Below are 26,634 nucleotides of genomic sequence, written 5' to 3'. Positions count from 1 at the left end.
ATGTTTCATCTCTAGGCCCTCCACTTTTATATAGTGTTAGGATTTTAGGATATCCAGTCCATCCATTCTGGTAGTTCTTCATCAGTGCCAGAGGGAGCACCCCATGTCCTTCTGACCGCAGAAAGCAGTGAGACACAAATGTGATCGGAACACAAAGCTTTACTCTTCTTCTCCAGGCTTTATGATCAGGTACAGGGCTATGTCCTAGGGTGCCCCTGAACAGCCCTGGTCACGTTATTTGCTTTACCTTATATTCTTTTATTCCCTTTCCCTCCCCTTTCCCCCTCAACAAGTTCTTTTCTCTGTCACTTCAAAATATATAGCCTGCCAAGGTTTTATTGACACAGTTTTGCAGACTTTCTACCTTTATTTAGTAATTATACTATGGTTGTCCTGTCACTTTTCCCTTGAGCATCAAGGGAAAACTTGATATTACCCCTAGCCCCTTTTTAATTCTGCAATATTCTGCCTTTTCATGTCGCAGTCTGATTAGTAGCACAACAGGTCAGGGGGGGCCACCTGCATATATAGAACTCTCCTTTTGTTATCTCTACTGTCCTGAAATCCTTCACGGTATCTTCCTGCGGTGCCACAGGTGAGCAGTAGCCCATGTGTGCATTCCTTAGCAGTTTATCAATTTTCTTATCTGGGAGGGGAAAAAAACCCCTCTGTACACTATCACTTGTTACCGTGTCTCACCTGGTACCAAGAAAAGCGTACATTATGTAGCTTGAAGTCTTCCACAGTCATCCTTATTTTTAATAGATTTCTCTCACATTATCTCACATTTCCTTATGCCGCCTGTTTTAATATGTTACTTAGAGAAGGACTATGTTGAAGTTGGATCCGTTATTTAATTTATTCCTAAAACACCGATGAAAGTATTATTTCTGAGTCAAAAAACACATCCCCATTCAGGAATTTAAAGACATTTCTGTTTTGTTCAGGAATTTGCAAGGAAAGAGAAAATACTGAGAATTACAGCAGCATTTTTTTAACCTTTCAATTAAATAATGTAATGACTTTTTTAAACTGCTTTACTCTTAGTTGTCATGATGAATCTTTGTAGTTGCTGGCTGGTTTCGATCAGAGACAACAATAGAATCCTAAAATTTGAAATTGCTGATGTGGGGGGTTTTTTAATATATAACACACAAGTTTATAGTTGGAAAAAAATAAATTTGTAACTGTTAAAGTCAGCACAAAACATGAGATGGGGAATTTGGGATTGGCAGCACACTGCATTTCTAAAACCTATAGCAGTTACTGCATTCCTTTTTGTAATCAGCGGTCACCAATATCCTTAAGGAAAGAATCACAGGAGAAGGAAAAAATGTTGCTGGGAAACCTAAAGAGAGATTAAAAACAGATTTTCCTCACATATTAAAAAAATTTAACAACACATTGCAAAAAAGTATTGACTACTTCTTTAGGTAGGAATAAACCTAAATTTGCAATATGAGATGTATGTAGCTAGGATCTATTTACATAAAAAAGCTTGCTTTTCAACTGTAACTGCATCCCAATTCCCGTTCTTCACTGAAGTGAATGGAATGTATAAAATACTAATATTTATTAGTATTAACTTTCTCAAGAGACTTCTTATTGCCACAACTTAATGCCTCTTGGTTATGTTTCCATTCAATCCCACAGCACCATTTTCAGTTTGAGATATGTTTTCCTCACTTTATATCTAAAATGCCAATGAACAGACAGATGGAAGAAATTTGTAAACCCTTCCTGCAGCAGCTACCTGAAACTTGAGGGTGATGTTTCACCTACTGCCAGTAAGTATGGGCATCAGTGAAGAAATTGAGTAGAATGTTTATTATTTCCTTGTCTAGACCCTGTTCTCTTTGGTGTTCCAAAGCAAGTTGTCCACCTAGTTTGAACAAATACGACTTTAAGACCCTGGCCGTTTTAAGTAAATGTGTAAGGTTTTCACTGTCCTTCTGTCTTTCCTTTCAAATAGTATCACTTCTTTTTTCAGGTTCAGATGTTGACGCTTCCCTGTATTTGGGCAGTGATATTTCAGCTGTTTGCTGACTTGTATTTTTCCAAAATATTCATCTTAGCAACTGAGCATGTCTTCTGTGTGTCTAAAATAGCACAATGAGCTTGGTTTGGGGTTTGGTTTTTCTCGTGTGCCAGTATTGAGTATTGTTACTCATCAATAATTTTGAGGTTTGTAACTTTTTTCTAAGATAATCATATTTTGCAGCATAAATATAATAGAGTAACTTAATTTTTTTTGTCCGTGTCATAGTTCACATGATATTATCTCTAATTTCTGCTGTACTCAAACTTTATATAAACTGAAGGCTATTTATACAAATATTTTTGCACGCCTGTAAGTTTGTAGTCTTGGATCCTAATTTTGCTAAGTACCCATTTAATTATGGGAATATAAATCTATGTCAAAGACATTGTTCTAATATTTTCAGACACTGTAAGCTTTTCCATTCTGGGGAAGCCCCATCACATGACTAGTATCATTCTGATAAATTTAAAGTTTTCTTCTCAGTTTTTGTTGCTCAGAAGTAGCCCCTAAAAGATTTTCTCTGTTTTTAATTTCATTAAGATCATTTTCTCCTGTAAACGATGAAGAATGGTTCAAAAGAGGATTTTGAAGGTCATAGCTACTTAAACAGCTGTTCAGGTTCTAGGAGATGGACGTAAGCCTCCTATAGGCTTTTATTCGTGTCCTGCCATGGCTTCTTATATACAGCTCCATTTTCTTCAAAAGGCATGCACATCATACCCAGACCAAAGAGACAGTGTTTCTCTTAAACCATTTAAATAAAGAGTGGACTAAAATGAACATATAGAAAAAGTTTTTATTATAAATATAGAAAATTAGTATGACACTGTGTGTAAATACTGAAAATAGATTGTTTAGAATTCATTAAAAATAAGAATATATAATTATTCTAATGGTCTTTCCCTATTTGTTTGCCCTTTTCAAAGCAGTGATTTGCTTTCCATTTATTTGGTTGTCCTTGGTTGCATTTTCAATTTGTAGGCAAAATGGCAAAACAAAGTGTCCATATAGAACATGGTATACTTCTCTAAAAAGTAATGCAGTTTATAAAAAAACTGCTGTTGTATACTGTTGCTGTTGTAAATTGTATCAGAAGTGAAATAAGAAAATTAATACTTCATCTTACAGATTAAAATGTTGGTTTGAGATTTCATCTGGTAGACATTGTTGGGTTCCTGTGGCTTGCTTCTTATATCACTTTTGTCTGTTCCCTGAGATGTTTTCGCATTGGTTTTAATATTAAGTAGAAATTAGTAACAGGATGCCTCTCCACTGAGAGACTGTCTCAGGAAGGAGATGTAATCCGAGGACACAAATATTTTGAAGCTTTTGAGTCAAAAAGAAGGATTTGTTGGCAGCTGGTACAAGAAGACACTTTGAGGAAAATAACAAAGTTTGCTTGCGGTTTCCTTTTAAATCTAAAAATTAGTTGTCTTGGCCTGTTGATTCATGTTTTCCCCATTACAAACAGTGGCATGAAATAGTTTGTTTGGGTGAATTAGTGGACAATGGCAAAAATTATTTGTACAGCAATTCTGCAGTGCACTACCAGTGAGAATTTGTAGGGGGAAAATGGCAGGGATATATATGTATGTGGGTGTACGTACACATAGCTGATTTTTAAATTTAATTTTTAATACCATGTTGGTATTTTTATGTTTATGACAATCCTAGAGATTTATATTTCCACAGTGCATAAAATTCAGAGTTGAGTACAAGCTGAAAAGACCTGATGAAGTGATTATTTTTGTTTGCTTCATGATCTGACCAGCATTTGTGGCCAAACTTGTGCAAAATGGGAGTTGCATAGTTCCTGAAACACCAGCACAATTCCCCCTGTGTCATCTTGATGAGGGAAATGCTAAAAACAACAACAACAAAAATCTGTTTCAACAGGATATGTTAATCTGGATGACTGTGGTGTATATAAACACATCTTGCTGAAGGAGAACACTAGGGTTTGGGTTTTTTCCAGAGCTCAGAAAGACTTTGCCAGTTTACCTTTTTATTGTAATTTCTACCTGTTCTTCACAGTAAATCCTTTGCATTCCCTTTCCTGTTAATTGGAGGACTCGTCAAATGACTGAAAAACAAGTAGGGTTATTTCTGAAACACTGAGTTTTCTTTTCATGATAGAGGATAATGAGGAGAAGCTTGCAGCTGAGGAGGGGACTGGTGAGACGGCGTGAAGGGGTTCCCTCGTAATTGATAACTACTGTTGTGTCAACTAGTCCTGTCTACTGCGTTTCCAAACCTAGTTTAGGTCTTGCACAATCCTGTGTCTAAATGCTTGCACAGCATTGGGCTTTTTGTTTCAAAACCAACAGTTACGTCTTTTGGAATAATGGCAATCTGGCTAAAAATCAACCACTTTGGAACTGAAATATTGTTTAATTGCAGTAGCAGGAACATCAAAAGTTTTCTGTTAATTGTCGTATCCAAAAACTCACCGTGTCTGGATGGTGGCTCAGACAAGCCTAACTTTCATAGAGGTATCTGTCACTGTTCTTACCCAGAGCTCCTTCCTTCAAAAAGGTATTTTGTCTTTTGGCACTATCGCTTGGAGAGCAGTTCCGTATGGATGTTGAGCAGATTTTTGACCTAAGAGTATTTGTCATTAGCCAGTTGCAATGCTCAAGTGTTTTGAGAAGCACTTAAGCTATTCTTTCATCCTGCTTGCTCACTCTACAGCAGCTGTTTAAATGAAATGGCCATGTGCGGAGATGAAACCTTCAGTGGCAGTATTATGCATTCCTGTCTGAGTGCTGGGGTGTGCTGTCTCCAGATTGTTATCCTGCTACTGGTTTTGTGGCCGTGCTATTAGTCATATGGAGACAACTAATGCTGGTTTTTAATACGTTTTGCTTTCTGCTCTGACACGCAGCACAGCCACCCAAGCAGTTCTGCTGGCAGAGTTGAAGGGGCAGTAGCTAGCTGGTGGAGAGGAAAGGGAGGAGAGCAGGTTGGATGGGAATAGCTTCAGCTATCCCGGCATACTTTTTTTTTTTTTTTAGGAAACCATACTTTAAGACAACTTCTCCATACAGAAATAACCTGAGAGGTAACTCTCACTTCTGCCAGAAACTGACTGAAACAAGGTACTTCTTTTTACCCCAAACAAGAAATAAGATCCCGCCTCCCAGTGAAGTTGAAGGGAATTTGGTTTGAATTGTCCTATATGCTCTTAAATAGCATTTAATGACCCAGCAGTTTTATTGTATTTATCCTCACTTCTTTTCTGGAATGTTCTGTACTCTGTACAAAACTGTGCCTCTAGTCCAGCTTCCTCTCAGACCTTGGAGGATTGGATGACCTGTAGTGGTTTGCATTTGGAGAACACTTAAAGGTCCCAGTTGACACGGGGACGCTATATACTAAACTTACACACTGAGACATGACTTGCTCAGGAGCTTTTTAGAGGGGGTTTTTGTACATATTCTACTTAGCCACAACCTGTGTAACTAGTTAGTTCCAATCTATGTTACTGCGATGGATAAGTACTTTTTGCTTTTTCAAAAACTGTTAAATTTTATAAAAGTCTTTGAGGTTGGTTTACTTGAAGTTTTGCTTCAAGTAGAATACTTTTGTTGATACAATTTTTCTCTGTGTATGAGGAATTTAACTTAACTGGTGTTTTCCTCACTAAAGACTTCTGAAAATCACAGAAACATATTCCACACATAGCAGACCAATTTGAAGTGAAGTTATCCTGCTTCATTATTTTATTACTTGTAATTTTAATATGCTGTGGGTATCCATATGGCATGAATATGGGAGTAAGAGAGTTTTTGCACATAACTTGTCTCAAAGAATAGTGATTGCCTGATTATGATGTACCACATGTGGAACAATGTTACATTATTTACATTATTTACTGGGATGAAGCATGATTTTACTCCATCACCTACAGGTTTAAATTATAAATAATTTTGATTATATTAATGCAATTACCGCAGAGTAAAACTAATGAGCGTGGAAGGAACCAGTTAATGGATATTCTATATGTGAAGAGCCCTTTATTTTAGCTGAAAGTGTGGAGTGTCAAAATGTGTACAATAATTTTAAGAGAACAGTTGAGAGTAATGCTCTGAAATTGTATGTTGGGTTTTTTTCAGTGAAATTAGTGATCTTTCTGGCACCCCTTTTTTTATATGTATTTTAACCTGGCAAGTGTATTTTCAGATTGGGTTTGCGTTTTGGCAGCTTGTTGGGTTTTTTTAAAAAAGAAGATGTAGATGTAGCGAGTGTGTGGCATTCTTACTTTTCATCAGTACTTTGGGATATTTCAATGAAAGAAAAAATGATTTTATAGTTTCTTATGAGAATACTTCTGTTGTATGGGCTTCGCTTAAACGATACCAGGTTGAGTTTACGGAGTCGGGCTATGCATAACTTGCAGACATGTCGTTGCAGAGTGTGTTGACATGTCCATATCAGCTTTAACTGGCTGTATCAACAGTGACATGACAGCACAGGCAGTTTCAGCCCGTCCGAGCTACTCAGGTAGGCAGGCCACCAAGGAATGTGCCGTTGTGGCATCACTATCGCTCCACTAAGTCTAATTCATATATATCAGACCTATTGCTATAAAGGCAAACATTTTGAGGAAAAAAAACAAGCCAGTTACTGAGGCAGTGTTTTATCAGCTGGTTTTGATCCGACAATTTTAACACAGAGCCGCTTTGAGAGAGTAGCTATTTAATCTTGTGGTTGAGCATCCATAAACCCGGATGAAGGGGGTGGAAAGAATGGATGATCAGAAATGAGCCGGTGAAGTGACGCACTGATAAATGTCGTGCTCCAGCACAAGTTACAATGAAAGCTGTGTGGAATAATGCTCTAGTTTCTTACTTGCCAAGTAAAAAAATACTGGGATGTAGAATGTGACATAATGTTTGTATGCATAATGTTTGTTTGTATAACATTTGTTTATTATTTCAGTGGCATTTTCAGTATACTCAAAAATGTTTGCAGCGGCTCTGACTGTGATTAATTTGTGTATTTCCTCTTTATTAGCTGCTCATTTTGTACTTTAAAACATTTTGGACCGCTTTATTCATAATCCATTTACAAGCACATAGGTTGCAAGGTAACTTGTGTTCTTTTAACTGCTTACGTGTCTGAAGTGCTTTAATTGCCCTTTTTCCTTTTATAAGTGAATTTTAAAAAGATTCAGTTCACTAAAGCTACATCAAAGCTGTGCCAGAAAACAAGCCAGCAACTTGCAATGGAGTATGTTATTTTTTTAATTAACAAGTATTAAAAAGCTTTGATTAAAGCAAACCGTATTTTAGCCCAAGAGTCATCAGCTTAGCAGCTCTTTGAATAATGTCATAATTTAAAATTTTAAGTTTTTTTAACCACACCTTCAGAGAGTTTAGGAGGAGTTGGACTTGCAGGCTGCTTAATTTTTATTTTCTTTTTTTTTCAGTTACACTGCAAAGTGTAAATTTCTTCAGCCACTGTGTCCTACAAAGTACTGTTAACCTAAGATAAGTATTTAGTATTTTAAAAATAATTTTAAAGCATCTAAGATTTTGAAAAGTTTGTTTTGTTATTTTGGTTCTTTTTAATTCCTATTTCAGTGAGAGGGAGACGGAGCAGAGCTACCTCTGTGTAGTAGTTAGAGCAGCAACTCTCAGGCAAGACAAAACCTGTTTTTCTTAGGAAATTACATTAAATAATAAAATGATTTTTCTGTCTGTCTATCTTGTGGGCTGTAAAATGAAATGATTGTCATTAACATCTGTACTTTGTTCTTATGGGATGAAAAACAACTAATAAATGGAGTAAGTATTCACCTGCATCAAAGAACTGGTGCTTTTAACACTAATTTAATGCATCCATCTATTATCATGCCCCAGTATATTCTAGATGATAATGCATCCTAAGCTGGTTCCCAGCAGTACAGCTCTACAAAGTATTCTAATAAGGGTAGCATTTGTTTTGTTCTGCAAACATGCATGAACTTAAATTTTCAATAATCAAGACAGACAAATAGGAAGAAATGGTAATTGTTGTCATCAAAGTATATCTACATAACAGAAGATGTAATTGCATCCATTACTGAATTTTTACCACTAGCTTAAAGAAAAGTAGCGTGACTAACAGTAGTGGTGAAAATAAATTAAAAGATACAATATTTTAACTGTGTGACTGGCTCATTGGAACAGGCTTTTTTCCCCCCCTACAGACTACCCTAGTTATTAAAGCAGTTGAGAAGCAGAACAACTATTTGTGTGTGTGATTTTTATACTATATTTTGGAGAAAGCATTGATATCTAATTCTTTATTCACTACTTTTTCTATATTTCATGGCCTTTACTTGTATTACACAATGTGTGTTGTACAAGGCAGAGTAAACTGATTGTGTCAGAAGCATTTGCTGATTTTGTTTCAGCGAGCTGGGAGATTTTATAAGGTACGTTCACAGCGAGTACTTTGGTAATTGAATGTCACGACATTTTTGTTTCGTGGAAATTAGCAGGAAAGATCCTATGGATTAATAAGGATTGCATTGTTAGAGAGACAATAATTCTGAATTCATAGGGCAACAGAATACGTTACAAATGAGAAATGTGATTCTGGAGTTCTAAGAGCTGTAGAGCAAGTGATACTTGGATTATTTTTGAGAGGAATAAATATGTATGTAGTCTAGACAGTGCTACTTTTGCACTGGCAGGGGCAGCTGCAAGTAAATGCTAATAGAAGAGCTGAGTCCAAAACAGAGAGGGGGAAAAAAAAGAAAAAGCCAAAGATGAAGTGTATGCTGGAGGCCCCAAATGTTAGTTTGCAGTGTGTTTTGGAAGAGTCATCCAGAGGTCTTTCTACAGGGGAAAAAACGAATATTGAAGTAATCCAGAACTACTTTTTAAATAACATTCTAGTGCTTGCCTTTCTTCTCAGATTTTTCCTACCTAACAATCAGATTGCCTGGGTACACCTTCCAGTTCTGCTATGAGGCTTTGCATGGGTTTGGAAATGTAGCCTGTGTTTGAGTGTTAATACACCTCAAATAATTATAGATTCATGAATTGCTGCCTGAATTAGAATGCTGGAAATGTCTGCGCCGTTGCTTATACTCAAATAGCATGATAAAATGTAATCTTTTTAAATATTGCTCTTACTTTGTGTGGAAACTTGAAATTTTTAGTACCTCGTTAGTCCATGTAACTTATTAATAGAATTAATAATTAGTCATATGCTTATGCAATTAGCAGCTTATCTGTGTAGGCCATCAGGTCAAAGCCTGAAGGACATGCCCCTTTCACTCAGCTGCTAATACTAGTTGTAGAAAAAGGAGAAATACTCCTGACACCAGTTACACCTTCCTAAACTGACTTTATTAATGACCCAAACAATTGTGGAATTGCTGAATATGCCGTTTTGAATCAATGCAATGCGTTGCTATCTGCCATGCATTACTAACTTAGTCCTTTTGCGAAGCCCGCTGAATTCCAACAGTCCTGAAGTCATTCTGCAACGTAGATCCATGATCGTTCCATCTGGAGTCGCCAGTAGCTCAGGCCAAACGGTGGCATTTTGCCATTAGTTTGGGTGGAAAACAGTTGGCAGCTGCGGAGAGAGTTTGCGGAGGAATTTGGGATGAGTGCAGACAGGGACTAGAGGACTTGAAGGCTTCTTCTGCGTCCTCAAATCCAACAGTGTAAAAGCACAGTCTGGCAAAGGCTGGTGCTCCAGTATCCACCCTGCAAACGTGCATTATTCTACAGCTTTATGGTGTTGAGTTAGGACTGTGAAAGTTGTTGTTGCGTTAGTGTACAACTGTGAAAAGGAAAGCTTTAAACATACACTAGGTTTATATGCACGAATGTTTCTGTTATTTTACTTCCTTAGGGCTTTAAAATCACAAGACATTTAAACTGAAGAAGAAAAAAAGAGAAAGTTAAGCTGTAATATTAGCTAATTTTCTTTCAACTGGACTTCTACAAGAACAAAATTTGTTCTTACCACCAGTTGTTTGAAATGCGGTGCCAGCCATTTAAATTAAAATAAAAGCATGCCTTGGGGTTGCATTGAAAGTGAATGAATTACACTGGCAGCTAGTATTAGTGATACTATTACTTCTTTGTACTGTGGCAATACCTAGCAATAAAACAAATATTTATACACATACATCACAGTACATTCTTGGTGACGGCAGCTTTGGCATTTAAAAACCAAATAAAGGGGAGCGTAAGAATATGTTTTTGCCTGGCAGCTGCATGTGATTTCTCCTAGTGGATACACTAAAGTATTCTCATCACTGCCCTAAATTCTTTTGTACTTGGCAAATATTTACGTCAGTCATCCTTGTCCTGAGAGATTTACTCTAAGGTATACTACAGAGATGAATAGCGTTGGAATTCTTTGGTGTTCCTTAATTTTTTCTTCTGTTTTGTTATTTGCGTTTTTGCTGCTTTCTTAATAAAGTCATTTAGTAGAGCAAAATTTGAGGATAGTTGACCATTTTTGTGAGCCTATTATTTCTCAGTGGATTGACAACTTTACACCCTTACACATACAATAATTATAAACTGTTGTGGTTTTGTGTACTGTAAGTCTCTTGTAGATGCTTGGGTCTTCTCAAGAATATTTCCTGTGTCACTCTTGTTTATGCTAAGAATGTGTTTGATAAACTGAAATGTCATGCTTTTGACAGCCAGATTTAAAGAACTCTATTTGGGCAGTACATGTAAGGAATTCAGTGGGTTTAAAGCTTTGGGGATCTTTTCAACTGGACTGGCTCCTTCTGTTGCTGATAGCAACAGGCTCATTAGGATTTCATGTTAATATTTATTTTCTTGTAAGCTGAATATTTGTGGCAACTGATAATTGTTAATAACCAGACAAATGAAAGGTACTAAGTGGCAAATTTTTGTTGAGACTGTCCTAAATCATATAATCCTAGAATCTTTGGGTTGGAAGGGACCATTTAAGGTCGTCTCGTCCAACCCCCCTGCAATGAGCAGGGGCATCTTCAATTAGACCAGCTTGCTCAGAGCCCCGTCCAGCCTGACCTAATTGTAACGCTTTGTAGAACCATTAAAAGAGGATGTTTCATGGCAAAGATTTTAACCTATCTACAGCATATGTTTCTAGAGACAGCTTCGCTTTTCACCTAATGCAGGTGTTAAACCTTTTTATGATGCTCAGTAATAATAGTAATTATTAATAATACAATGTTATTTGTGAAAATAAGCACTGATGTATGTGAGAATTCATTTTACTCTGCATATGTTTAAGGAAAAATCTGGTTCTTATGGTGGCTAGATAAATTAGTATTATTGTACTACGTGCGGTAGGGAATTATGCTGTGCACATTGTCATTCACACACTGATATCAAATCTAGGTGGAGCTAAAAAAGGAGCATATCTTTGTTCCGGAGTGCAAGTCATGGAAGAAGTTTTTTGTTTGTTTTTATGCAAACACAGACTGCACCTTTGTCACTGGTGTCTGGTAAAGATTACAGTACAGCTACTGTTTTCTTAAGATACCAAGGTGATAGTACAAGCAGATTTGACAGCTACTAATTGACCAAAACCCTCTCTGCTGTTGGACAGTTTGCTCCAAGTGACAAGAGGTTGACCTCTTAACCATTTTGTATCTCTTGGTGAGAAATGAAAACTGGTATTTCAGATGTTCTAGGTGGGTCTATGGACATACGTGTCCTTACCAGGTAAGATGTTTGCCCACATAGAAGCAAATAACTCCTCAGACTCTTTCAGAAAGGCAGTTCTCTGAGCTTTGTTTGAACAAGACTCCAAAGACCTGATCTATTAATTGGCAATCAGTGTTAATAAGTAAGTAATAATAACTCAAGTTTATTAGATTATTTTATTCTGTCCTCTACTGTGTGCCACCCTTCTTACTTTGAGTTACTCTCTGCAGAGTCTGTAGTACAAAAAAAACTTGGGGAAGGGATGAAAGTGGTGATGCCACACAACAATACATATTTTGGCTATATTGTGTTTATGATAATTACTGTCTCGTTACACGAACTGACTCGCTGGCTAATGAAGTCAAGGGGGAATTTCTCTCATCTGAGGCAGGTACACTATCTTTATCGGGATAACACAGCTCAAAGAACTCCAGCTACTCTACCAATGGGCAGCTGTTCTTCTAATTGTAGAAATTAATGGAGTTTTATTGATTTAACAATAGCTGACTGACTCTTGTCCTTAACTGTGCACTTTTATCTTCTACGTGATCCACAGTCAAGATGAAATAACCACAACAGTAAATGACTAACATAAGCTGAATAACTTGTCTAAAAACTTTTTAAAATCATGCTTTTAAAAAAATAAATTCTTAACATTGAGCTTATTTAGATGAACTAGATGTTCTTTGCTGTGTCCTATGATTTTTTTTTTTTTTTTTAAATTAATCAGGCTACTTGGAAAAAACCTCACACAGCTTCAGAGCCAAGCCATTAACTAATTTCAGATGGTTTTATTTATACTATGTTTAAAATCTGCTGTCTGGACAAGCTTGATAATGTAAACTGTACAAAAGCAAGTTGGGTCACTGTTGATAATCAATTTTTCTGTGGCATTTCAAATCCAAGTTGCTTTATGCAATCCTGGGCCCTTTTACTAAGCCATTAAAAAGGCTTAGAGAGAATCTTGCAGAATCTTCTATACAAAAAAATATTTAAAGATCTGTAAAATATCTTGCTTCTGTTGTAATGGAAGAAAACACAAACTTAGCTTAATTACTGTCCTAAAAATGCCTTTCCTGCAGTCTACATCCTTCAGATTATTGAAGAATTGGCTCACGATTATTTCTTCCCAAACTGTCGATTCTTCATGCTGTTTTGTAATATGGCATCTTTTTTCCTTTCAAAATTCTTTTGTCTCTGTACTGTCCTTGACTGCTTAATATCTCTTTTAGATACTTTGTTAGACGTATCTGCTGATTTCCTTGTATTAAGTTCATCATCAAGATGTGTTCAATTGTACTTAACTGCAGAGGTAGGGTGGGGTTTCAAAATACAATATAATGAAAATTAGCATGTCGGTAAACTTGTGGCGGGAGAAGAGAAGTACTGAGCTCTACTGGTTTACCGCGGATTTCCACCAAAAGAAATGCCCAGGTGAAATGTTAATGCTCTCCGGCAAAAAAACAGATCAGTTAGTGTGCCCTGGACTTGGAACTGTGCAGATACCGGTGCAGAGGCTGGCTCTGCAGCCATCTTGGTATTAAGACAGTGTATTTTAAAAGTTAAATAAAATAACAAATAAACCTTAAAACTTTAATCTAGAAAACTGGAGTTATTTAAACTTAAAAAGGAAAAGAGAAAAAGCCAGAACTAACTCAAGAGGATGTGATTCTTCAATTTAAGTGGATAGTCAAGAGTATCTGATACAGGAGTAAATGAGGGGGAATGTGCTGTCCCCGAGTAGCAGATGGCAAGTTTGTTTTGTGTCTATTCTTACACTGATCAGTAGGTCCTGTAGTCTCGTTTCCAGGAGGAGGACAGGCTTTCATGAGCCATGCAGCATCCAGGCAATCAGTTTTCCAGGTGAGGTGCCGAAGTTGATCTCGTAGCAGTAGAAGCATTCTTGGTTTCTGGACTCCTTTCTAGCCTCTTGCCCATGGCCCACTGTAATCTTCAGGTTCGCAGTGTCTGCATCCAAGAGGGCAGCATTAATAGGTGCAGATCATTTTGGAGCTTAGGGGTAGTGCAGGGCGTCCGGTGGGGAAGTGCGAAGTCTCTGAAGGCAGAGCGAGCGAGCCTCCAAGTCTTTTCAGCTGTTCTGGAGAAGTGTCTTCTAATTTCCAATATGCCTATTTACTGTAGAAACAAACAGGGAATGAAGTACCATGTGCTTTTGCTTTTAGACACATTGCTTTGTAAATGTGCACACAACATTGGTCCGGAGTGAGTATAATTAATTTTTCATAAACTAGTGGGAATCTTTTGCCTCGACAATTTTAAAGAGAAATAATGGAGAGAAGACTCAGCTCTTCCCCAGAAAGAAAAAAAGTCAAGAAAAAATATGTGCAGCTTTTGTGTTCACTACATGCGTATTATGTACCCCTTTCCAGTTCTTTCTGAGGTTTCCTTTTCATTTAATTCTATTTTTCCTCACATTTTAAAAATAAACCTCTAGTATGTATTTAATTTATTCCCAGTCTGCTGTAATTAAGTTGCAGATAAACATATGGTTACCATATGACAAAATGATACTGAAAGGAAATGCTTTATAAGAGACACTATAATATGTCCTTGGGCATAGGTAATGCTGGTTTAGCTCTTTGGTAGCCGTACAGCCTAGATCCAATTATGAAAATACAAATAGTATGGTAAATTAATAGTCACATAGTGAATACTGCCAAACTGAATCATGTACTGCAGAATCATGGTTGAATCAAGCATGAAAAACAATGTTACGGAAATGTGAAAGAAGGAAAATAAATGGCAATGGAAATTGAATTGAGTAGGGGCCAAAAAAGAGAAGCTGTAATCAACTGAAGAGAAAAATTAAAAAAGAACAAAGCAAAGGAACTTAATTGGCAATTTGCTAATGCTACATGGAGTTTGGGCTGGCGATGAGTAAGACTTCCTCCCAGTTGGTTTCAGATACTAGTGTAAAGCATTGACTTAACCTTAAGAGGTAGTTGTAAGATTGAATCTTAGCGATTCTGCTGGTCTGCTAAAACATACAGGTCTGAAACTAGGTGGATACAGAGCAATTTTCGTTCAAGTAACCAGCTGTACATATATTACTGGAGGAAACCAGGCATATCCTGAGCTTGTGAGGAAATTTTGGTAAACTTTTTCTGCAAAGATTTCCCCTGTCCAGGGTGGCATTCATAGTGTTACTCCTCAAGTCTGCCCCCAAAATTCTCCTTTCCTTTACTTTCCCCTACTAAAAAGGAAACATGCACATTGGTGGTGTCACTTGTGATTTTAGTTTTAAAAGAAGGGAACCGAGCAATAAGATGTAATATGACTGCCACGTAGACAAAACGACTTCTTCGTTGCCCAGTTCTTTTTGTCAACTTCTTCTTTGGTTCTAATCACACTTGTAGTTTTGTGTAATCTGCGTAACATGGATCACCAGCAGGACCGTTTTACTTGAGTAAAATGTTTACTTAGCTGGGAGGATGGGAGATGTAATTATGTCTCAGAATAAACACGAGTGGTGACGTTTCATAAATCCATTTTGCAAGTACAGTGTTTTTATGCCATGGAATTTAGTTGAAGGGGGAAAATGCATTATCTTTTCTTGGTTTCAGTTCCTTTAATTGCACAAAATGAGAAGCTTCACGGTGACTTTTGAGATCCTTTATGCTTTGAACATTCAATGTGCCATTCTTTGAATACTTGAAGATATTATAACTCTAGTCCTTGCAAATCATTTTAGGCAGTTTTCAGTGTAGACGTTAAAAAAAAATACATAGCATGCAAGAAGACGTTTATAAAATGTTTCTTTTTTATAATGCTATAATTCATATTTTATTGTTTAAAAACAGATTTTTGTCAAAGTTTTTTCCTGCAGTAGTAGACAAAACTTATTTTCATAGCTATAATTTATTATGTATCCCAGTTGCTTCAAGTTGATATTTATGCTTATCCAAAAAGTGTGCTGCCATCTTCCTAAGCATATAATGATCTGATGAAAGTTGACCTCTGATATGCTAATAATGTTTGTAGTTTTACGCTTTCACTGAGATTTAGCTAAACACATTGACGTTTCCTGAAAAGATTGCCATATTTTGCTCTTATTTGAATCATTGACCTTAGGTTACAACACAGTTGTAATCAGGCACAGACCAAACTGCCTTTGTCTTCACAAAGCCACATGAAGTGGTGATGCAGAAGCTAATAGTGTGCCCCACTTGAGCATCTTGCCGTTAGAACGTGTTGTTTTGGACACAGAACTTCGTTTGGTGCTTGAAGCTTCAGCAACACCTGTTTCCTAGCATGGATATTTGGGTTTACTTCTGGGAAAAAAGAAATCTGGTCAAGTGAGGCTGTGTTGATGCTGGGTTTCCTCATGTTTCTATGTCTGTTACTCAAGTCTGAATCTCATTGTGACCAAATGGCCAGCAGGAAAATATTATTTAAGCACACACAGCCCTCCCCAAAACATCAGTGTTATTAATCCAACAGATACGGGACTCAGCTGTACTTTTTCTTTAAAGCCAAGTATAAAAATTAATAGAATTTCTACAGCATTATTAGTTTTTAAATAGTCTTTAACACTTGAAGTATGGATAGTTCTCTGCATGAGAAGAGGGAGGCAATAAATGGAGATTTGCATCTTGTGCAATTACTGTAAAATTATACTAGAGTGGAGGAGGTGGAGTTGATTGAGTGGATTTTCTGCAGTGCTAGCCACCATTTGAGAAAGAGAGAAATATTTTGTGTTACGTTAAGTGTTTCTGATGTTCTATATGTTTTTGTATAGAGGAAAGTTAGAAGAGACTTTTTTCTTGAACCTAGGTATTCAAATTATTTGTAGAATGCTACCTCAGCAATTCTGTGTTATATTTCGTACTCTAATTGCACAATTTTGTGGCACTTAGGGACATGCTTTAGTGGTGGACTTGGCAGTGTTAGGTTTACAGTTGGACTCGATGATCTTAAAGGTCTTTTCCAACCTAAATGATTCTGTGATACTATGAAGGTCTGTCACAAACTCACGTGATGCACAAAGACAGATCATGCAAGGAGTGGGACACTGGTTCCCAAAGTATGCTGTTACGAGATACTACCCTAACCGGGATGCTGATAAACTTCCTTGCTCTAGAAACTAAAATAAAATAGTATTGGTCTTTAGTGAGATCCCAGTTCTGCATTGCTCTGAGTTAGGGAATAGCCACAGCATTGCTCCAAATATCAGTAGACAATAATGATGTAAATCTGGATAAACTGCTTTCTAAATGTTCCTCTATTGCTGTAGTGGAATTCATTTTTTAAAAGAAAACCTAGAAAAATAGTTTAAAACTGTGAATCATACATGTACATACAGTAAATGGCTGTACAAGGGAAAAACAGCAGGTTGAGGATTCGCTGCATCTGCTAATTTTTGTCCCATTGGTTCATTACGTACCTTAAAGCAAAAGTCCATGTGGAAATGTTGCGTGCAATGTAATCGATATGCTATGTACCAAATACAGATTTTTTTAGATAATACAGAATTTTTTTCCACAGAAAAATACCAAAGAGAATATGAAATGGCATATAAAGAATACTTCCTTTTTCAACCAAAAAATACGTGGCATGGGATAAAGCATTTCTTCCTTCAAAAATGTAAATGTTTAAGCCTTACAAATACCCCAGTAGCTCCAAATGACTTTTGTTTCCCATATTAAGCTGCTGAAGAAACAAAGATTTATAACATGTCAGCTTGTAAGGTAAACATACTCAGTTGGATTCTGAGGTGTATCACATGAAAGTAAATTCGAAGTAGTTCTCTCAAAGTAAGTTATATTGCTTTCTATAGTCATTGCTTTTTCTCTGTTTTAAGAGTTTGTATTTTACCTGTGCAACTGATGCTTCTGAAAAATAAGAGGAAATGCAGTTTACATTTGCATCAGTTTACATATACAAGAACAAATCTTGGCAGGCAAAGTTAGTCAATTTAACAATAATGTAATAATTTATGTTGTTGTTGGGTAGTTATTTTGTTTATTTGGCCAGAGTAAAAGCAGTGGAGGGTGCTCGTTTTGCCCATACTTGACATTGTCTTTATAACACCGGAATCATTTAAGTAAGTGTGGCAGTCATAACGCTGGGTTTCCTTCTAAAAAACTCAACATTTGTATTCCTCCTATTTGTCGAATGCTTTCTGTTTGGTGGATACCAGACAAATAGTATAGATCTGCTGATTATGCTCATACATTTAAATTGTAATTACCAAGTTTCTTTCTTTACATACTTTTTAAAAGCTCCTTTAAGTGAAACTTGAGGTGAAATCTAATCTAACATGTAGCACACTAAAACCAAAAAGTCTTTCTGCAGGAATTTTCCCTTTGTGGACCGTTTCTCTTTCTGACTCAGTAATTCCAGTTCATCAGACTGGAAGTCTTGTACTGAGTGTTGTGATATACGGTGCTTTCCACAGTGAAGTTTTGGACCTTTCAGGCTTTGAGCGTAATATTTAATGACACTGGTAGTGTTTACAGTATTCTATTAAAAATTTGCAAAAGCTGCCACTGTACAGCAAAAAGTTCCACATAAAGAACGTCAACTTAAGCCTGTGACAAGCTTGCAGCACCTGCAGGCAACGGGTTCTTCTTCTCTTTGCATATTCTAAAGGTTCCAGACCTGTCCTGTTGATTCTCAGTTCAAAAGAAGTCTCTAAAACATGCTACTTTGAGACAAAGACCTTCTCAAAATCACAGCTGTCTTACATATCTTCATCTGCCTGCATTACAGGTTTTTCTTTCATCCTTGTATTCAGATTGTAAGCGTGCATCTCACTTCATACCGTGCTGCTCTTGCCCAGTCAAGCAGTGGAGGGGAAGGAAAGAACAAAAAATAGGATGCAATTCTTTTTAGGTACTATGCTGCATTGTATTGGCAGCCCGTTTTGTCTTGCCTGTTGAAGTCTGAGGTGCATGTTGGTACCAGGAAAGTTAAATTTCTTGGAGAAAATTTTCATTGATTTAGGGCTTGCCACTGTGCTTTAAAAATACAGGGGTGTATAAATCCCTGTTATATATTCACGGTGGTGACAACTGTCTTACAGGATAAAATGGTTTAGTTAATTTAAATGTATTAACAAATGTATTGTCCCATATCTAAAAATGAAAGTCATCAAAGCAGCTTCATTACATTTCTAGAAAGAGAATGGATGGAAAATGTATATGCGATGTTCAGTTTATGACAGATGAATGTAGTTGGTGATTGAGGATCAGAGTTCTTGGTGAAGTTAGCACCAAATACTTTAGCAATGTGCGTTAAGGACAGATAAATTGTAAGACCAGGTCTCATAAATGGACCTGTAGTTATCCGGGCTAGTAGAAGGCTTAGTAAAAGTAGAAATACAAACTAATTTCCAAAGGTGTAGTTGCTGCACTTACTTTCGTTTTGTAGCTTGGTGATTGCTGCTTTTAAGTATCTGTAGGACTTGATCATGGTCATAGTAAAATTATTCCTTTTCTTGTTATCTGAGTTTAGGCTACTGTAACTTAAAAATCAGACTGCTGCTGAAACCGCAGAATGAGGCTGCGGCGGAACATGGCTACTTTGAGTTCAGACTATCCCATCAGGAGCGCGCAGGGCAGTACACTGGGGTGGCTTCCCACTTGATGGCTACTTAAGGGATTGATGTACATTTTTGCAGTGGGTAGCAGACTGGAGGCTCTGATTGTTTAATGCTTCTGGAATTTAGTCATGTCGTTATTGGGTATTCTATAGTATCTAGGATTTTCATCATTTTTGCACATAATTTGTATTTGAATTAATGAAGTTACATTAATGTTGTTATTTAAGGCCTTGATGGATGATAATGTGGTATTAGCTGAGCAAAGCATACACATACATCACCCTGAATCAGAGCCTAAATCTCTGATAAATTTAGAAGTAGCTTATACCTATGGAGGGACTTATAGTAGCATGACTTGCTTAGCACGCTTTATACACAGTCCTTCTTACACAATGCCAAGTTCAAAGTTAGTAGTAAGTGTGAACTATTGTTCCACCTAAGAGCAGAGTAGCATTATTTTCTTGGTAAGTGGGTTAGAAGCAAATTTGCTTTTATTATAGCTTTTGCCTTGCCAATTTTGCTTTGCCTCCGTAGTCATGGCTCTTAAGCTGAATAACTGAAAATATTTTCCCTAGCAGAGTTTTAGTATGCAGAGAATTGCAATGCAATTTTAAACAGCTGAAGAATAATATATTTTGTTTAAAAATAGATACTACAAGCATATTCACTCGGATGGCTCTGTGTGTGTGCATGTAAAATCTGTCATGGGAGAAAGGGAAGACTGTGTATTCCATCATGATGGTCGTCCCTTTGTGATTTGAGACTATTTCTGTTTTAGACAGAAGTTCCCATAAGATTCCCTGCTTGGACTCCTGAAGGAGCTGGAAAAACGATTTCCGTCCAGAAGTAATAATAGCATGGGCTTTTGGTTTTGATCATAAACTGACATTTAAAAGTCATCTGAGGAAAGATATTTCTTGATTAAAGTCAGGTTTTGCTTAACGCAGTTGTAGCTGATCTTTCCCATCTGGTATCACGCTACTTTATGTGCTTTCTTTAGTTGTCCGGTGTCCAGCTTACGAGATCCCATAGGAGTTACTGACTTCCCGAGGGACCTTTCGGTGGATCGGGTCATTCTGTTACCCTGCTTGTTGCTCGGCTTTTCTTTTCCCTGGGCAAAACTTAGAAAAGCTGTGCAGCAGAGAATACGAGGCGATAACCCGGTACCCAGACAGTGTTTTTGGAATTGTAGTTCTGTCAGGACTATTGCAGCTTGTGCATACCGTGTGCCTGCTTTTTCACTTACGTGCCAGATCCCCACGTTTTACCTGTGGTTACAGATGTTACGTTTTGTATGTGGAATATGAAAGGTAGATTGCGTTTCCTGGGTTTTATTCCATAAATTGTCTGTGTTTAACACTGCTGGCTTAACCCCAGGTGCAGTAGTTTTGCTTCCTGCTTCTGCCACGCTGTCATTCTAAGGCGTCTCCCGTAGGTGACATGGGCAGCCGTACATCCGTACGTGGGTCTGGGCGAAGTACTGCTTCATGCCACAGTTAGGACTTCAGTTTTAGCGTGTAATACGCCTGAAGAGAGCTGCAGGTATTTGTGTTTTGGCTTTTTGTGGATTGCTAAGATACGATTGTTCGTTGCTAAGAAGCTGGATTTTATCCCAAATCCTGTGCATCTCACACAAGATCAGATTCTCACGGCATTCAGACCAATTGCCAAAACCCTGGCATTTATTAAAGGCACAGAATAACCGCTTCCTTTGCACAAAACTCACCAACACAGTCTCCCCCAGGTACAAGGAAGCTTTTAGCAGAAAATTATACACTTTGAGATTTCCTTGAGATAACTCCCGGTTTCTATACAACATAAAATACCACCCAGTAGCTGGGGTAAACGCATTGATTACGGCAGCTACACAGGCACTCCCAAACAAGTAATGGGTGCATTTTACAGTGTTTTGAAAATTGGAACTCTTATCTAGTTCCTCTGATCTATTTTCTCTTGTGATTCCCAAAGGTCTCAGTATGGGTGGATGAAGATAAAACATGACTCAGTGGTTAGCTATGGTATACTTGGGAGCTCTTGTAAACGAGGCACTAAGAGCTGAGTTCACCAGATAGAAGCTAATCCTAAATTTCTAGTATTTGCAACCTGGAGCTAAAGAGATCGCTAGATTCTCTGAGAGCTATGATAGCAGACAAACGAAGGCACGTAATGAATATCAAAGACAGACATGGGTTATTGGGAAGGAAAGCCTGAAAAACGTGTTTTATTTTGTCATCAGAGGAGCGTAATGCCACAGGGAGGAAAGCTGAAAAAAAAGTCACTGTTCTGCTAGGTGAGTGACCTTAGATCAGCCACGTTTTCATGCTCTAACTACCGTGCACTTTGTTGCCCTTTACGTGTCTTTGTTCCCAGGATAGGTTGTGGTCTTTATCCCCACGGTAAATACGGTGCTAGATACTTTGTAGAAATTAAAACTGGCAAATTCCATGTGTTTTATGTCATTTGGCATTCTCCACCACCCCCCCTTTGGTTTGTCATAAATTCCTAAACCAGGACAAGGTCACATCTGGTAGCAATTTCAGTCTGCCAGATGAGACGTAATCCTATAAAACCCAAGTCATTTTCTCCAGCGCTTTTCAAAGACGAGCTCTCCTGCTCCTTTTCCATAAGAGACACCACTTGCCCCGTGAGCACTGTAGAATGATTCAGGCTGACAGACTTTTCACACTTTATAAACTACAATTTTTGGAGCACAGCTTTGTAGCCGGTATGTAAGACAGTACAAGCAAGTAACAGCGTTGAAGTCTTCACGATAACAGGCTGCGTCTAGATTTTGTTTTCTTTTGCAGTAGCGTGTCCCTGCAGGAGGCAGTAATTGCCGCCTTTCCCAGTATTTTGATGTACATGCATCTCCTCATACTCTGAGTAACCCATCACCTTGCACGCTGCGTAACTTCTAAAGAATCCATACCTAGCTACTCTTCTGCTTTTCTTCTACATGCTTTTAAAATAGTTATAGTGAAAGTTATGAGTCTTAGGTAACTAACTCAAGATAAAACACACTGAAGTGTAAAGTATTAGAGGCACTAACGAAGTAATGGAATGATGATCAATCTTTGCATGTTGTAGTAACTGAAAATAGCTCTAATTCCCAGTAACGGGGAAGTTTTAATAGTAGTCAATGGTTTTATATGCTTTATCATGTTTCCATTGTGCCATTATATTTTGATAATAATGGTTATTTTGGCATCTCGTTTGCCTTTATGCTTTCAAAGCAAAGCACTGTATGGAGCTTGGTGATCCCATTTCAAAAGGAGTACCAAACTCTGTACTAGTAAGGTTACTTAAATCACTGGGGGGTGTTTGGTGAAATGGTGACATATTATAATGGGTTATTAAATCAAATTAACAAAACTTAGTTAAAAAATAGTCTTTCAAGGTTTCCTAGCTCTTGCACAAGGATCTCTAAGGCCTCTTTGTATAAGCACATGATAATGGGGTTTCCTCTGAGGTGACCAAATTTAAGTACCTCTTGATATCATGTGAGTGATACTTAAAAAACCTCAGAAAATCCCCCCCCCAAACCATCAAAACTTAAACTGTGAATTTTAAAGTTAGTATTGTTATCCTTAACTATTACAAATGCAAGCTACTGAAATCCATTGCAAGTAGAAAACACTAGCTAGAAACCACCTTGTCTGCTCTGATTTTTGTGACCTAATTTATACCCTTTTGAACCTGTTTATTCACAGGCAAAATACCCCAAGGTTGTGACCCTTCCGGAAGGGCTGCTGGGAGATTATATAATCCTAAGGAGCCCCAAACTTTCTGGGTAAGCCAGTAACCACGTTTCTTCCTTTATCCAGATAGAGAGTTGTGAAAGGGACAGTGACAATCTACAGATAATAGGTCTGCTTGAACATTAAGAAGTCACTCTTTGCTGTGTAATGCCTCTAAACCCAGACATCAGACTATATGCGTTACAGTTTAGGGCTATAAACCACACGTCAAAAACACGAGGAGAAAAAAACCAAAGAAAATCAAAAATGTACGCACGGGCCACATGCATGTAGCCTTGTTAGAAAGTCAATCAACCGCATTGCTACTGTGTGTACCTACTCTTTTAAAAAGCTAGGAGGAAAAAAATAAAGGGCTCTAAGCAGGCCTTTTGTTTGCATTTTAAGGGGAAAAAAAAGTCTTACCGTCTTGGTTTTGGAAGCTCATACTACAATGAAGAGTCAAAATTCCAAGCTTAGGAATGTAGGATGCATCCTCCCTCTCACGCATCAGAACCCATGTCGGGTTCAGCTGGATTTGTTCCATCTTGGTTTTCTTTCTGCATTACATGACCGGGGGAGGACTGCTGCTGAGGCCAATGTCCATCTTACGTGACAGGGTGGGCCCCTGGCACCCCTCCCCTGTGAGATAAGGCAGTGTTTTCCACCCCTGGGCCCAACCATTAAAGAATGGAAAGAAAATTGCAGTTACCATGCTACTGAAAGCAACTGTAGCTGTATTTTTCCATTGTTTTAGCAGGAAATCAGATATGAGAGGTGATCATTTGTTATTATTACTCTGCCCCACATGCTGGATTTGTTTGGGCTCCCTGCTAGACGTGTCCTGGCAGGTTGGGGGTTTTAAATTGAGAAAAATAAAATCCTTGAAGTTTCCTGTAAGACAGTATAATTATCACTGTCAGGAATTCTGTAAGGGCCAAGAAAAGTAACTATTTTGTGAAGGGATCAGACCATTCCCTTCTCCTATTACATCTTTGCTACAACATGCATTAATTTATATGGAAACAACTGCAAATAAAGCATAGCTCCCTCCATCAGATTTGTTTGTGGAACTAGCAAATAAACCGTAATAGATAGTGCTTGCCTCGGCACTGCAGTGCCAAATCGCCATGTGGAGCTAAAGGCTTTAAGTCTGCATTGCCGAAATGAATTGTTGGTAGGCCATCGCCATTAGAAAATAAGCTGCTTTACTGTGCAGCTTCTCCTCATGTTGACTGGTGCCAAGTTCCATTACACATCATGAAAGACAAGAATCTAAAAATCATTTCAGTGGGTTGGGAAAAAATACACTTACTTGCATATTAATTTGTTTGCAAGATCCCAGAATGAGCTTGTGCACAAATCCTCAAAGGAGTTTTAACAGTGAAGTAGCAAAAGGCTGACAAATCTTATTTGAAGGAGACTTTTACGGTCACGATTCTCAGCATTGTTTGAAGGGAACTTTCTCCTCCCAGTGACCTGCTGCTGTGCCTGGAATTCCTTCAGCAAGGAATGCAAGGGAATACAAAACACGGTGAAGCAGATGGGACGTTACAAAGCAGCAAATCTGTTGTGAATGTTGCTCTGGAGTAATCCCTGTGTACTTGACTAGAAAGACTTCCCCCCTGCAGAAGCCAACTGTACCTGGAAATGAAGTAATAACTGTTCCTTGTCAATAGATTTACGGTTTCTTGAAAGGAGGTTCATGCTCATTTAAAGACAGTTATGTCGTTAACACGAGGCAACTAACTTTTCTCTGTGCGTGCTACAGGTTTGAACTAATGATTGTTTGGAAGATACACATAGATGAAGAAGGGAGAACTACACCTGTTTTGGACCTTCTGACTAAAGTACCGGAGCAAGGTAACATCATTCACTCCAGAGACCCCTTTTTTGGCCAACATCGCTTTAGATAAAATGAAAATACATCTTACAGAGCCAACCAGGCAAAGAAATCCCAGCTTAGCAAGCAGCTAAGTTTCACCTCATGTATAATTTAAAAGGGCTTACGAAAGAAGTATGTCATTGTCTTGACAGCAGGTAGCTGGTTTTATCCAAAAATGCTTGCTGACAGCGACTTTCAGTAATAGTGCAATTCTTTGAAAATAATGTTCGCTGTTCCTTCCTTCTTGCAGTCTTGGAGCCAAAGATGGCAACTATTGAAAACGCCCCACCCGCTTCCGAAGCATGCTGCTTCTGTTCGGGATCGAGACAGCAGTCGAGAATCTGATCAAAGTGGTTGGCTCAGAAAAATGAGTACCACAACATGATTTGCAACAGGTAGCAATTTCCAAAGTAGTTTTAATTAAGATATTGTGTTACACAGTCTATAATTTTATTGAATATAAACATTAAGTTATTTTCCATTTAGAAACCATACTCATAAAACATGCTATCTGTACAATTATGGCACGTTATATATAAATTGTCATGACATGAAAATAAATACAGCCATTTAAATACAAAAATGCCAAATAAAATAGTTACATGTACAGAGTGATTTCATTATAAATTTATCTTTCTGAATCATTAATGTACCAGAGTGGTTTATCTTCTTAACATTTTCTAGATACCTGGAAAGTGTTAAAAGATCATGCACTGCCACAATCAAGTCCATAAAAATCCATTTCATTTCACAGCTCTGTAAAAGTACAGTGATTTTAAAATTACAAGAGAACAGTAAGAGACTCCTAGAACAAAGAGTTAAATAGCTTTCTCATTAAATTAGGGTGGAAGTAGACAATTTGAAGATTTCAAAGACATACTATGCTAAACAACAAAAAAAACAAAGGGCGGAGGGGCACAACTGTATGAAGTGACTTTTTTCCACAATGTGTTAAGTAGACACAGCATTAAACTAAACAGGAAAGGACCGTTACACTTCTGTCGAGATGGACGAGTTCACTACTGCTCACCGCAGTACTTCAATTTGATTTCCTACTTCTAGGGGAAAATTCTAGTAGGTAACATGTTACAAGAGCATCACATTTCATACATTCATCCCTGAAGAAACAAAACAGATTAGACAGATGTCTTGTAACCTTCCTTCCCTCAGATGGACCATTAGCTCATTTGAGAACCCTCAGCATCTTTCAGGAGAGCTCCTGCTCTGCACTTGCTACTGCAACCAAATGACCTCATCCAAACCAAACCTATACAATCGTCAGGGTAGGCAGCAACAGTTGTTATTCCTGGAATCAAGGGGCCAAAACCACCACCTGTGGACTCTCAGGAAATGGTAAGAGGCTTCCTTTACAAGTTCCTAGCTGCTCTAGCCATGCAAGCAGTACAACTGCTCCCTCCATTTATAAGTTAAGACAAAGTATTATATAGCAATGGTGAAACAGGTGGACAAATCAAGAACTAAAGCAACAGTATGTTTATAATATGATAAATTTAATAATCCACTATTTGATCACTGAAATAGTCTCCTACTGTTCTGGCAGGTCAGGAAAAACTGATTGGGGTCTACAGCTGAGCAATGCCAGGGATTAAGTTTTGATGAACAGCAACTCTGTAATAAAATACCTTGTTAGGTATAAGGCAGACTAAGTTTGGAATCCAGTAGACAGGCAAAATTCATTGCTGCTTTATCCACTGACATGTTACTGGTTTAGGTAGGTTTGTGTAACC

At 37.7% G+C, this 26,634-nt stretch overlaps 1 protein-coding gene across 3 annotated transcripts in view; it reads left to right on the top strand.

The window, feature by feature from the left end:
• Window positions 1-25,231, top strand: part of CENPP (centromere protein P) — a gene marked incomplete at its 3' end in the record, with an annotated part of 144,984 nt that extends 119,753 nt beyond the window's left edge. For all 3 annotated transcript variants that reach the window (XM_082004648.1, XM_082004649.1, XM_082004647.1), the window contains exons 6-8: window positions 22,978-23,057; window positions 24,773-24,864; window positions 25,137-25,231. In XM_082004648.1, the coding sequence (XP_081860774.1) occupies window positions 22,978-23,057; window positions 24,773-24,864; window positions 25,137-25,231 (267 nt within the window). The remainder of the gene's footprint in view (window positions 1-22,977; window positions 23,058-24,772; window positions 24,865-25,136) is intronic.
• Between the last annotated feature and the right edge of the window lie 1,403 nt (window positions 25,232-26,634).

This window comes from Phaethon aethereus (genome assembly GCF_964289735.1).
Source record: "Phaethon aethereus genome assembly, chromosome: 11".
Classification (NCBI taxonomy): Eukaryota; Metazoa; Chordata; class Aves; order Phaethontiformes; family Phaethontidae; genus Phaethon; species Phaethon aethereus.
The sequence above is the reverse complement of the archived record's forward strand: the minus strand, read 5'-3'. Positions and strand labels throughout refer to the sequence as shown.